The sequence below is a fragment of the Python bivittatus genome, unplaced genomic scaffold (assembly GCF_059951505.1).
Source record: "Python bivittatus isolate LINGU-HERP-01145 unplaced genomic scaffold, Pbiv_v1 ctg000410_np1212, whole genome shotgun sequence".
Classification (NCBI taxonomy): Eukaryota; Metazoa; Chordata; class Lepidosauria; order Squamata; family Pythonidae; genus Python; species Python bivittatus.
Window position 1 is genome coordinate 14,947,839 of NW_028277067.1, and position 12,977 is coordinate 14,960,815.

Genomic DNA, 12,977 nt, shown 5'->3' on the forward strand with positions numbered 1-12,977 from the left:
ATTTCAAAAGTGGTTTGCCATTGCCCTCTTCCTAAGGCTGAGTGAGAGTGACTGGCCTAAGCTCACCCAGCTGGCTTTGTGCCTAAGATAGGACTAGAACTCACGGTCTTCCGGTTTCTAGGCTGGTGCCTTAACCACTACTAACTGGCTCTCCTTAATCTGGAGGGCCCCAAATTCATTGCTCTACATCTATTTTTTTAGAAATCAGCATGTCATGTCCTCTCACCCTCCCTCAGAATCCCTCTGGAGACATGAAGATACAGAACATGTTTGCAACACGTGCAAGCTCTTAAGAGCTAAAGGAAAAAAGAGAGTTTTTCCTACTTCCACCTGCTAAGACACAGAGGAGAGAAAGGAGAGGAAAAGTGCTGTGGGAGGAAGAGAGAGAGAAAGAAAGTGAAATAGAGTCAATGCCAAGAGCAAAGAACTGGAGCAAGAGAGTGGGTGTCTGCCTGCACCCCAGGCCCAGAGCGCATCTGCCTTTCTCAGCCTGGACTGTAACTGGATCTCTGGCTTCCCAGGCAGAGACTGATTTTCTTCTCCAGAATCCGCTCTCTGAAGTTGCTTTAATTGGGGCTGTCTGGGATTGAACCTGGCACCATCTGTGTGCAAATCATGGGCTCAAACACTGTGCTCTGATTGCACCTCACAACTGAAGACTCAGTTTGGGAATACGTTTTCAAGGAGAAGGCCAGGGGCTGAAAGCGGCTGTGTCGGTTAGCTGCAACTAGGAAGGATTTCTGAGCACTTCCTTCGTCTGTTTTAGGAATGAATAGAAATAGTCTGTCCACCACTGTTCCTGCTGAAAAAGATTTTTTTTCCTTCCATTCAAATGGAAATGTGTCCAGAATAAAGAACATTTTGTGCATCTGTTTTCTTTTTGTGCCCCAAAATGGCCTTTCCTGGACAACCAATTCTGGCAGTTGTAATGTTTGGAATGACTGGTTATGTGAATCAGGGCTGTCCCATTGCAAGTCCATCCTGAAAAGGTGGGAGGGGGTTAAAACCCTGCTTTTGCTTCAGTATTTTCATGGCAAATATAATATATGTGGTGGCATATATTCATTTCATATAACCATCATAGTTGATTCATGGGCCTTGAAAGGAGATGACTTTCAAGGATGACTTCAGGCAACTGCCTTTCTACCTCTCTTTCTCAGTTGTAATGAAGGAAATTAATTCCAATCTCAAGGGGCTGCTGAAGAACATGGAAAGATCCTAGTCCAGTCCTCTGTTTCCAGAGGGTTAAGCAGATTCCCATGGGAAACTCACAAGCAAGACACAAGGCCACTAACAGCCCCCTGCTATTGTTTACTAGCAATTCATATTCCGGGTTCTCTGATTATGGAAACAGAATATAGCTATCAGGTCTGGTAGCCAGCGATCACGTTCTCCTCCATGAATTTATCTAATGAACCTTGAAAGTCATCTTAGTTGCAGACCAGCCCCACATCTGTTGGCAGGGAGGCCCATGAATCAACTGTGACTGTTGTATGAAATGAATATAGTTCATTAGAAGAAATGGGCAGTTTTACTTCTGATACAATCTGAAAAGTGTGATTCCTCTGTGTTTTCCCTCTTTGGGGGAGGTATCTGGAGTTTGGATCTGGGGGGCAGGCGACAATGCATCAGGTTGCAAGAGGAAGGAAGTGGGCAAAAGTCAAGAATCATGTATTACTGTGCTCCTTTTTTCTGCCCCAAGAATGCAGGAGGAAGAAAATGAAGGAACTAGGTTTCATTCCTGTTCCAGCAGCCAAGGAGAGTTTGGTGAGAACCCCCTTCTGACTCTTGAGGGCTGGGGAGGAGCTTCAGCTGGCCAGCCCCTCCTCACTTCCATCCCCATCTTTTATTGTGCTGTGCCAGATAATAACATAATGACCCAGCCCCAAATCTGTTCCCTTTTGAATGCACAGCAGGAGAAATGCAACACAGGAATTAGGAGGAAGAAAGCCCAGGCTTGGGGGCTGGGGGATAAGGCCTAACCAGGAAGGCAGGAGACAGTTCAAGCTGATGCTCAGTGGTGGTGTGGCTGGGTCATTAAGCCTGTGGACTTAACAGCCTTCCAGAGCCTTCCTTGAAAATGCTGCGTTGTCTGCTTCTGTTGTGAAGATGGAAGACAGATTAATGGTTCCCTTCTCTCTCCCTAATTACCTTTCTATAGGTCAGAGGTATCTGCAAGGTATAAAAACTGTCAGGATGATGTCCATGATGGCGCAATTGAAGCACTGCCTAGTTTTTATATGTCCTGTGGACAACCCTGCCATGGGCCTTTATAGTTTTGATAACTGCCTGGAATCAACCAAATGGGGAGGCCGGCAAGGGTTTGCACCAAATAAATGAATAAAGCTGCAAACCAATGGAAAAGGTGTGTGTGCACACGTGTGTGCATGCATGTGCCATTTCTTTATTTAGACTCAGTTTAATCATACCACCATCATGACAATGACATCAACTCATTGGCTATGTTAACATCATGCATTTAAACCAGGACCGATAGTGACCTAATAGACATATTCATGCAAGATGTGAAGTGTAATTAGGGTTGACGTTAGATAGGTTTTTATGGCTTACTGTGTTGGGTGAATCCAGCTGATGTTTTATAAACTAAACCCTCCAAATGGTTTAATTTAGTAACTGATAAGCATATCGCAGCCATTTATTTGGAACTAAATACGCTAAATAAGCTAAAAGTATCTAGCTTCTTCCCCTCCTGGGTCTTGGAGACTGAGGGGCTGATGTCAGGTTGATTTATTTGCCCCATTATCTGCCATTCTCCGGCTGTATTCTCATAACCTGCTTGACCAGGTCCAATTGACCAGCAGCTCCAATTGTACTTTAAACTTGGTTAATTTTTTTAACTAGCTGCCAGGTCATGTGGTTTGCTTATAAGTAGTATGTAACTTTTAAAATAGGCAAATTCAGTAACCAAGCTGGGTGTACAGCATAGATGTAGCCATTGCACATTCAAAATGGTTAAAACTGAATCATTTTGCACATTCCTGCTGTTCAGGCCCAAGCCGAATGGTAACGCTTTATTAGCACTGGAAAGAATGTGCTGATGTTTAGGTGGACAACTTAGTGGTCACAACCATACTCAATATGTTGGGGCAGGGCAAAAGCCACAGTAGGTCAAGTGATGATGCAGCACGGGCAGAACCACATTACACACCTGGGTGAACCTGGATTTTCCCTTCCTTCTTTCTTTAAAGGCCTGAATTTTTGAAAAATGAGGTTGATCTTTTTTTTAAGGCTTGCATTTTCATTTAACTATACTTTCTGCCTTACCATGGCTAATGTTCAGCACTTTGTTAAAAAGGGTTCTGGGACTGTTAAAAAATGGCAGGTTGTTCAGCTTGTATTAAAGGGTTAATGATACGTTTAGAAGGGCTTAGCCTTGTATTAATACAAGGCTTCTTAAGCCTTACATTAAAGGGTTAATGATATGATTAGAAAGGCTTAGCCTTGTATTAATACAAAGCTTCTTAAGCCTTGCATTAAAGGGTTAATTATATGATTAGAAGATTAAAACAGATATGATTAGAAAGGCTACCCTGTAAAAAAATGGAGCTGACCCATCCTCTGTGATGGAAAAGATGAATTCTCTGTTGCTCAAGAGCAGTGTTTCTCATGCTGACTGGGGAATTCTGGGAGTTGCAGTCCACACATCGTAAAGTTGCCAAGGTTGAGAAACACTGCTCAAGAGGGCCGGAGCAAATCCAATGATTAGCAATTACAGGGGAAATTATTTATTATAAAACAGTTCCTTGAAATAAGAATCACAGCAAATGAAATTGTCACAGAAAGTGATAGGCTATTTCTTATTGGAGTTACTTATACAGAGGCTTCCTGTCTGTCACGATTGCTGTAATTGTACAGTATTCTGCACCGAAGATAAGATATAGAATATAGGACTGAGCTTGACACTTCCAAAACCTCTTCCAACTCTGCATTTTTAACATAACCCCATGGAAAATATTTATCCCCATGTGCCAGGGGCACCGCATGACAGATTCCCACCAGGAATCTTTCTATATTTTAGATTGCCAGCCCTGCAGGGTAGCTGGGTGGCTGTCGCTTCCTGCATCTTTATTTTTCAAATGAGCTTTTTGATTTAAAGTCCACCTGATTATGATTGACACAGATGGAGTTAGGTACATCTTGAAAAGAAAAGGGGTGAAATACTAAACAGAAAAGGATGGAGTTCCTAATGCAAGCCTATTTTTGTATGTTTGCTAAGGACTTGATTTCTATGCTGGCAGGCAGATGAGAGGGTTAATCCCAAATGTTTCCCTAACTGGATGGCCTAGCCAGCTCAGGGTTACAATACCTGGTCTGTGTCAAACTAAATCAGGCTCCCTCTAACCGCTACAGACTGGATTTTTCTACCCCATCCTTTAACCAGTTAAACATGGCCAAACAGGGCCTGTGCTGGGTTTGTACATCTTGCCAAACCTGAATATGGTTTGTCTGGATCTGGCTTAGCAAATGTTGTATGAAAGCCACCCTTGTGGTTCAGGATCTGAGGTTTATGGATTTAGTGCAATGCTTGGATCGGGCCAGCAAAGCTGGAGGTCACACAAAAGAAACAAACCTTTGATTCAAATTCAAATCCTTCACAGGAGCATCTATTCAGCCGTTCTAGATGATTTTAGCCAGAAATAGCACAATACATTTATTTATTTGATTTATATCCCACCTTCTGTTCAGAAGCTCAAGGTGGCATATGTAGTGATTGCTCCTTCCATTTATCCCCAAAAACACTGCTCTGAAAGTGGTAGGCCCAAATCACCTGTGAGTGTTTGTGGCTGAAGATGGGCTAGAAACTGGGTCTCCCCAGGACCAGTCCAACACCTTCACCTCCCCAGGACCAGTCCACCACTACACTACTCTGGGCTTGGTCTTTTTTGTGTAAAATGAAAGTGTGAATCGAAAAGAACCAGTGAAAGCTCTTATTTCTGTGCTTCCTAGGGGCCTGTGGCTCACCACTATGAAAAAAGCATGTTGGACATGATGGGCTTTTGATTGGGCCCAGGAGATTCTTCTTATGTTTTGATTGATTGATTGATTGATTGATTGAGTAGGAAGAAATGCAGTTTAAATTGTGAACATTCATGAACTGTTTTGCTTTCAGCTCCACTTATGCCAGAAACTGAGAGTGAAGGGGCAGTATCGTCCCTTTTCCTTGAATTGGAGCAACCTTGCCCCCCTCCTCGTAAAACTTCGTGAGTACAGTATGACTTTGAAATGTCTTAATGAGTTGACAGTGTCGGTCCTACCATTAGGGAGAATGAGGAGACCATTTCAGGGGCAGAGGCTGGGTTGCAACAGCGTCCCTCGTTCTTCTGCTAGTCAGGGTATGTTGTCTGCAGCTCCAAGGTCATGTCTGTATCCTGCTCCAAGCCTTCAGAGCACTTGAAGATTTGTCACTGGTCTGCAATTTAATTAATGTAATTTCCTGAGCAGTGACATTATCAAGAGAGCAACATCTCAGTGAGAGAGGATATTAGTAGAGATCCCTGGGCCTCATATTTCCTCCCAAGTCTTGAGAGGAAGCCTCTCTGGGAGCCTCTCTGAAAGTCGCCATTGAATTCTAATTTTTAATGGGACAGAAGGGGAAATTATGAAATAACAGGGAAGTAATCATACACCCTGTCCCGGTAGTCCTTGCTTAATGACCGCAATTGGGACTGGCAACTCTGTCACTAAGGGAAATGGTCATTAAGTGAAACATATGACTGCAACCAACTTACAACATTAGTTTCACTGTGGTTGTTAACCAAATCACCTGTGCTCATTAAGCACAATGTCACATGACGGTAACTTGTGACTTCCTGCCGGCTTCTCTATTGATTTTGCTTGTCAGAAGCCGGCTGTGAAGCTCGCAAATGGGGATCATGTGACCATGGGGATGCTGTGACAGTCATAACTTCAAGGACCAGTCGTAAAACTACTTTTTCAATGCCGTTGTAAGTTTGAATGGTCACTAAACAGGGCAGTCATGAACCAAGGACTACTGATATTTTGACTTGCTCCATGCACTTCTCTGTCCTCATCTCTCCTAGTTTCCAGTATGCCTCTCAAAGAGAACAGAGGCTATAGGTGGGCATGAAAAAAAAGCATTTCCTTCTTCACTGTAATAATGCCCACTCTCCTAGATTTAAGAATGACAAGAGCTCTGCCTGGGCAGGCACAGACCTATCCAGATCAGCATCTTGTATCGACAGTGGCCAACTGGATGCTTCTGAGAAGACCACAAGCAGACAGTGAGAACAAGAGCTGCACTTCTATGCCAAACTGCCTCTGATTACAAATCCTTCTGCTCTGTCAGGAAGGAGCTTCTTGGCCTCTCCTGAAGAGAGAGAGCCAGGATCAAAACAGATGATTCTGAGGCATAGCGCCCTGTACCAATAATGGGGCATGGCGATGGCATTCAGCTTACTTTCTCTCCCCTTAGGCGTCAATATCTGAAGAGGATCATTGCCGAATATGAAGCCTTGGACATGGAAATGCCTTGTATCCGCAAGTTCCCTCGGCCGCCGGCCGCCCGACCCCTTTGCCTCTGTTTGGAGAACCCGGTTAGTCCTACTTCAGTGGGAGAAACAGACTCCAGGCTAGGTCCAAATTTAAGGAGACCCTTTTAAGTTGTGTGAGAAGTGCTGAGCTTTGAGATATAAAATCAGTCGCTATTTAAATTTCCCACCACGTCCCAGACAGAGACTAGGTGAGGGAAACTAATCTTTTGTGGGCTGGCTGGGGCAGATTTATTTAATTTTCTGAAAAGGGAGATCCCAGACAGATGTCATTTTGTACACTGCTGTGCACAATGCCTGCGAAGGACAGGGAGACATCCCAGAAGTGCCGTAATTTCAGAGAGGGTCTATTTTTCTCCATTCACTTATAGGCTCAGACTTAATTCATGGCAACTAATCACTTCCATAATATGTAACTGTGCTTGTGAAAGTATAGTTAATTGTGATCACAGCAACTGTAACATCACATTTGATACTGTCTCGGGCTACGTTAGGAATGCTGGCTGAGTGACAACCCATCTGGGCAGGGCTATGTTAGGGCTCACCTGTATCAACGAAGAGATTTTACAAGTGGCCACAGGCTTTTTGGATATCTGAGTTGTACACCCAGCAAATGTAACTCCTCAGAGTGAATGGAGAAGTTGTTAGCTGCCTATGATTCACTTGCGGCCAATTTAGGCTCTGCATAGGACATTTTCCAATGCAATGGACTTAACACAGTTTCAGATACTCACTGTGATGATGGCTGTGGGCTTGGCTGGCTTAAAAAGGAAAAAAAGAGATGGAGTGGGACAGGAGGAAGTAGGCTTATTTGTGGGGAGAAGCCGGAACAATCTGAGTGGAGAAATCAATGAAACTTCCATATTCAAACATAGTATGAAATACAGGAGAGCCAGTTTGGTGTAGTGGTTAAGGCATCATTCTAGAAACCGGGAAACATAAGTTCTAGCCCCGCCTTAGGCACAAAAGCCAGCTGGGTGAGCTTGGGCCAGTCATCCTCTCTCACCCCTAGGAAGGAGGCAAGGGCAAACCACTTCTGAAAAACTTTGCCAAGAAAACTGCAGGGACTTGTCCAGGCAGTCTCCAAGAATTGGACGTGATTGAATGGATAGAAAAAATAAATGAAATACAGAGGATGGTAAAGCTGGTCACCTTTGCAGGTGGCCATATTGTCTGGGAATTCTGGGAGAAGTAGTATAGTTCCACATCTCCGAAAAACACTAGCTTGTGCAGAGTGTCCTGGTGAATTAAAGCTTTTTAAGCTCCCTCCCTAACAGCTCTCCATCAATTAGCTTTAATGCAGTTTTTAAAGAGAGCATTTTTTTAATGCAACTTGGGCTGCATTAAAGACCCAATGGAGATGGGAGAAAATGTTGGGGGGTGTTATACTATATCTCTTTACTGACTTACATTGATCGACTGGAGTTTTGCCACTCAAATACAATACACCCGGGAAACCGGGAGGACGTGAAATAAAGTATCTTCGGCCAATGTTAGACTTGCTTCATGAGAGAAGCTGAAGCTATGATTCTAAGTAAGTGATCTTGATCCCCAATCTCTCAGCCTAACCTGCCTTACGGGATTGTCGTGAAGGAAAAATGAGGGAGTGGTGGAAAATTAGGTACACCCCTTGAACTCCGAGAACAAAGATGGGATAGAAATGTGATACACAAGCCATAATAACTTAAAAGGCTCTTAGCAGGTGTGTCTGAAGGAGGGGAGGAGATGGACTCCAATGGCTGAGCATTCCTTCTAACTTTTAGCCTGAAAAGGAGATGAAGCATGCTGAAATCCTAGCAGCCATAGAAGCTATCATTCCCAATGCCTTTGAAACAGGCCTCCTACGCAGCCTCCAATTTGAAAACATCAATGTGATCTGTGGAACTGCTGGGCGGAAGAACAGGTTGGTAGAGATGGACATTCAGATGCCCTATCCCCCAAATCAGCTGGACTAAGGGAAATCTGTTTGGCCACTCAGCTTCACTTGGCTAGCCTGCCTTGTGGCATCATCAGAAAAAATGTTTAGCTGAGACAATCTGTAGCTTCCCCCACTGACCAGCAGTCTAGACCAGTGTTTCTCAACCTCAGCCATTTTAAGATATGTGGATTTCAACTCCCAGAATTCCCCAGCCAGCATGGCTGGCTGGGAAATTCTGGGAACTGAAGTCCACATAGTATCTTAAAATGGCTGAGGTTGAGAAACACTGGTCTAGATGATCAAGGAAATCTATCTGTCTGTCTATCATCTAATTGTGTGGCCGTCCATCTCAATCTAATGACTCTGGACAGCTAACAGTACCTAAAAATTGGTAGCTACCACTTCATCCCCTCCTCCTTTAGTGCTGACTCCTTATGAGACACACCAGCGTTTAAGCTCCCACTTTAACTGTGCACAACATGCCTGATCAGATCAGTTAAAGCTCAGGTGGATGCATTCGCAAAACTTGGGAAGCTTGCTTAGTCTTGGTCAATTTTTTAAAAGATAGTTCATTGTGTGAACCCATGCTGTTTGGTTGGTCTGTAATCCAACATATTGTGCAAAATGGAAAAGTGGGTTAATTCCTAACCCAGCTAAATATGATGTAGTAACCCAGCCCTATGTTCTTGAGTTCAATAAATCTTGATGTGTGCTCGTTTATCCTCCTTACAATTATGCATTTGGCTGAAGGCATGGGAGTTCAGGACACAATCTAGAGCAGTGTTATTCAAATTTGGCAACTTTAAGAGGTGTGGACTTCAACTCCCAGAATTCCCTGGTCAGCGCATGCTGGCTGGGGAATTCTGGGAGTTGAAGTCCACACAACTTCCAGTTGCCAAGGTTGAAAAATACTAATCTGAGTGGATGAATAATGCGTAATCTGGGCCAGACCAGACCAGTTATCATTTTTCTCAGTGCATTTAACAGTTCCCCTTTTCTGATGCATTAAAAATGCCAGTTGAATGGCAACCTTTGGAGAATCAGGTATAAATTATGCACTCCTGCCATGAAGAAAGAGAACTTCTGGTCTAGACACAAGGCATTGGAGGCTTCCAGAACATACAGCCTCTGTCTCCAGCAGGCAGCCCTTGGGAGGGAAGGTAAAATTGTATAAAAAAAGATGGATGTTCAACCTAGAAGGATGGTGAGCTCTTCTGAAAATCAGAGAGTTGAGTGCTTTTGTTCAGGTGGAGAAGTCATCCTTCAGCAATTCAGGAATCTTGTTCGGCTCTGCTACTCAGAACAGCCAGATCCGCTTCAGACCCACTCATCTGCTGTGTTTGTCTTTGTGCCATCCCCGCCTCCTGTTCCTGCCATCTTTGCCTCCTGCACTGGGCCCTGTGGAAGGGATCTTTCTGGATTTTTAAAGGGATTATTCTGAATGTGTTGAGCCACAGGGTCCTGGGGAAGAAGCAGGGGAACCTTCCCCCCATCGTAACGAAGCTTGACTCAACTGAGTGCATCAGCCTCCTTCCCTTTCCCATCTCCCCATGCAGGTGGCTGATCACAGTGTCCGATTTCCGGACTCGGAACCAGCTCTTATGTTCTGGACTGACCTTGGGTGAAAACCATTTTGTGCTGCGACGCTGGGACAACCTGGTGATGGAGGACTATCGCATGCATCTTCGAAGGGCCCTAGCCCGCCAGCGTCTGCTGGACACTCTCAGTGACTCCTGGGAGGCCAACCACTTGGATGGCATCTGACCTCCAGGGAGGATAAGAATCCCAAGCCAAGCAAAACATGATGCTGCTGCCCTGCTTGTGGATCTGTTTAATCTTTCTTTTTTTTTCTTCCTCTCTTAAATTAGAAACCAAGGAGGCTAATGTTTCCCCTGAAAGCTTAGACTCCTGGCTTTTATTCCTGGTCTTTCTGGTCCCACATTTGGAAAGAAGGTGCCCCCTAGAGGAGCTTTGGGGTACATCTGCTTTTCTGCTCTGCCTGGCTGTCTCCAAACTAGGCAACCTGGAGAGGAATCGCTGTATACTGTCGCACCTTTGTGTGTGAAGGGCTGCAGGGAAATTTATTTTCCAAAATGCTGTTGCTACTACCCTCTGAAGCTGAGGAGCAAGCACATGGCTTCTAACTGCGGGAGAAGTAGAAAGCTCTAGAAAGGCCATGCATTTGTGGCAACCGATTTCTTGCTGCTTAAATTTCCAGTTGCTGCCAAGTTTGTTTGAGTCCACTTACTTTTTTTCTTTTTTGGTGAATAGGCATAGATTGAAACCATCATTCCTTCATTTCTGCATGTTTGATGTAGTTTGTTTTTATTCATTTTTAATTTTAAAAAACACACCCAATCCTTTCATGCATACAAATTGCTTGGGGAAATTGAAACAGGCTACATCTTCTCCCTCCCATCCACCCCTTGCTGCCTGACCTATTCTGAGTAAATGTTAACATCTGAATTTACCAGAGGACCTCATCTGGTTAATTTCATAACCTCTTAATTTTAGAATCCTCATAGAAAGTTATCTGGCTGAATTTTCTGGTTTATAATTTGCAAGTAGCTTCCCCAAGCAGTGTTACCCACCTAAATTGTATAATATCACCAGACCTCTCCCCCTGTGCCCCCCCACTATGAAAAAAAAATCTCTCCTCTCCTTATCCAGGTGTATAGTTCAGCTGTGAGTGGGCAAAAAGTCCATGGCTGCAAGACAGGGCAGCTAAATCATTTTAGACACAAATGTAAATATAATGTTAATGATAGAGGCGGGGTAACTTTAGGCAATCATATTTCTTATTTGGGAATAAGCACCATTTGGTTTCAGAAAGTAATAAATTACATTTTAAATTAAAAATTACGACATAAGTGTCTTGACTATGTACAAGCCCAGCCATGTATAATAAATTTAAAAATACTATAATAAACTATGATCAATGATGATATGGATGTTGCATTGTCCCCTGGTGTCCTGATCATCTGCCTCTCTCTGAATGCCCCCCGCACCAGTAATGGGGCCCACAACTTCAACCTTGATGTCCAACTGCATCACAGTTCCCAAAGCCACACTCAGCTTGGTATAATTAATGATTAAGGGAGCTGTAGTCCAACCCATTTATACTTTTTACATAGAGTTGTAACTGGGGAAATTAGAGTGAGCTGAAATGCTTGGCACTAAGTTCTGCTTCTTCTCTTCCAAAATCATCTTATTAAAAATAATGCTTTCCCGCTGGATTCATGATTGCATGTTCCCACTGTATCAGAATACTTATATACTGTATAATGCTGGCTCCAGGATTTTGGTGAAAGGGGATGGGGGTAGGGAGTGACAGCCTCAGACTCTTCTAACTTGTAAGAACTGGACCGTGGAAATGGAGCACTCTCTCCAGTTGCATCTAACACTCCCTTCTTTGGCAATGGGAAATAATAGCACTCCCACAGCAGTTAAATAATTGGTGTACCAGGGCTACAGGACTTTTCCACTGCTTTTGGGATCCTACCAAATGCCCCATCTTGCTAGCCTTATATCAGGCAAAAATTGTGTAAGGGTCACGCCAAAATAATCACAGGGAAGCACTGCTGGGAACTACCAGCTCATCTAGGCAGGCTGTCCATTTTACCAAGTCAGGTGATTCCTGGGGCTTCTCTTCTTGCTCCCGGGCTGAATTTCCTGGAGCCTGAAGCACGGCACTCCCCAACCATGAACTCCTCTTCTGTGGGGAAACTATCTGCATGGGACTTGCTATAAAAGATATTTCCACTCACTGTTCTGCACCGTCTTTTCTTCTGCATTCAGGTTTGGTCTATATTGCACTTCAGTATCTCTCGTTCAGATCACTAGCCAGTTCCAGATCAGCTAAATGTGAACAGGTTACTACATCTGATGGCTTCTGATGTTGCTGAGGGACATTACCAATGGGGGCGGGGGGCGACTCTGAACAGAGAAATATGCCAAGACTTGAGAGCCTTTGGATAGAATTGACCTACCAAGTGCTTTCATCCCAGTTTGGGGAAGGACCTTTAAGCTCTGCAATCCAATCCAAGATTACTGGGTTGCTTAACAAGTGTTCTCTGAGTAATGATCTGTACCATCACGTGTGTCGCACGGTGCCTAAGCAGACCACCGGGAGGACATTTTTGAGCCCTCTAAATCAGGCAGAGCCAGGTTTCTGGCACAAAGGAACTTGTTTGTTCCTGCTAGAACCCAGCGGTCCACTAACTTGATGTAAAATACTGGCATGATAGCAGAACCAATTAACAACTTCACTGATAAGCTAGAATGATGTGTGTGTGCACCAACAGAAACTTGCATCTCAGTTGTACAGAACTACTTAACTGAGGAAGGAAACTCTCCCCTCTTCACTTGCTATGATTCAGCAGTTCCAAGCCAGACATCCTTGTCAATCTGCTGCAAATAATCCAGTACATCCAAGGCTTGTCTTCTACCAGTTTAGGACTGGCTTCAGATTTGAGAATAGCCTGGCCAAATTGGCTGCTGGTTGCCTCTCCCCTACACACTTCTTTCTA

At 44.1% G+C, this 12,977-nt stretch overlaps 1 protein-coding gene across 1 annotated transcript; it reads left to right on the forward strand.

Annotated features, from left to right (window-relative positions):
• Positions 1–1,703: 1,703 nt before the first annotated feature.
• On the forward strand, positions 1,704–10,212 carry CUNH19orf81 (chromosome unknown C19orf81 homolog). The gene is made up of 5 exons (XM_007423100.2): positions 1,704–1,767; positions 5,132–5,222; positions 6,455–6,575; positions 8,294–8,433; positions 10,005–10,212. Exons 1-5 carry the CDS (start codon positions 1,704–1,706, stop codon positions 10,210–10,212), a joined length of 624 nt encoding a protein of 207 aa, XP_007423162.2.
• The last annotated feature ends 2,765 nt before the right edge of the window (positions 10,213–12,977 follow it).

What these genes read in the sequence shown, in the direction of transcription:
- CUNH19orf81 (XM_007423100.2), top strand. Translation starts at nt 1,704, where the DNA reads ATGCAGGAGGAAGAAAATGAAGGAACTAGGTTTCATTCCTGTTCCAGC. An exon ending in CAGCAGCCAAGGAGAGTTTG is followed by an intron (nt 1,768 to 5,131) that starts GTGAGAACCCCC and finishes TTTTGCTTTCAG; the next exon opens with CTCCACTTATGCCAGAAACT. An exon ending in CCCCCTCCTCGTAAAACTTC is followed by an intron (nt 5,223 to 6,454) that starts GTGAGTACAGTA and finishes CTCTCCCCTTAG; the next exon opens with GCGTCAATATCTGAAGAGGA.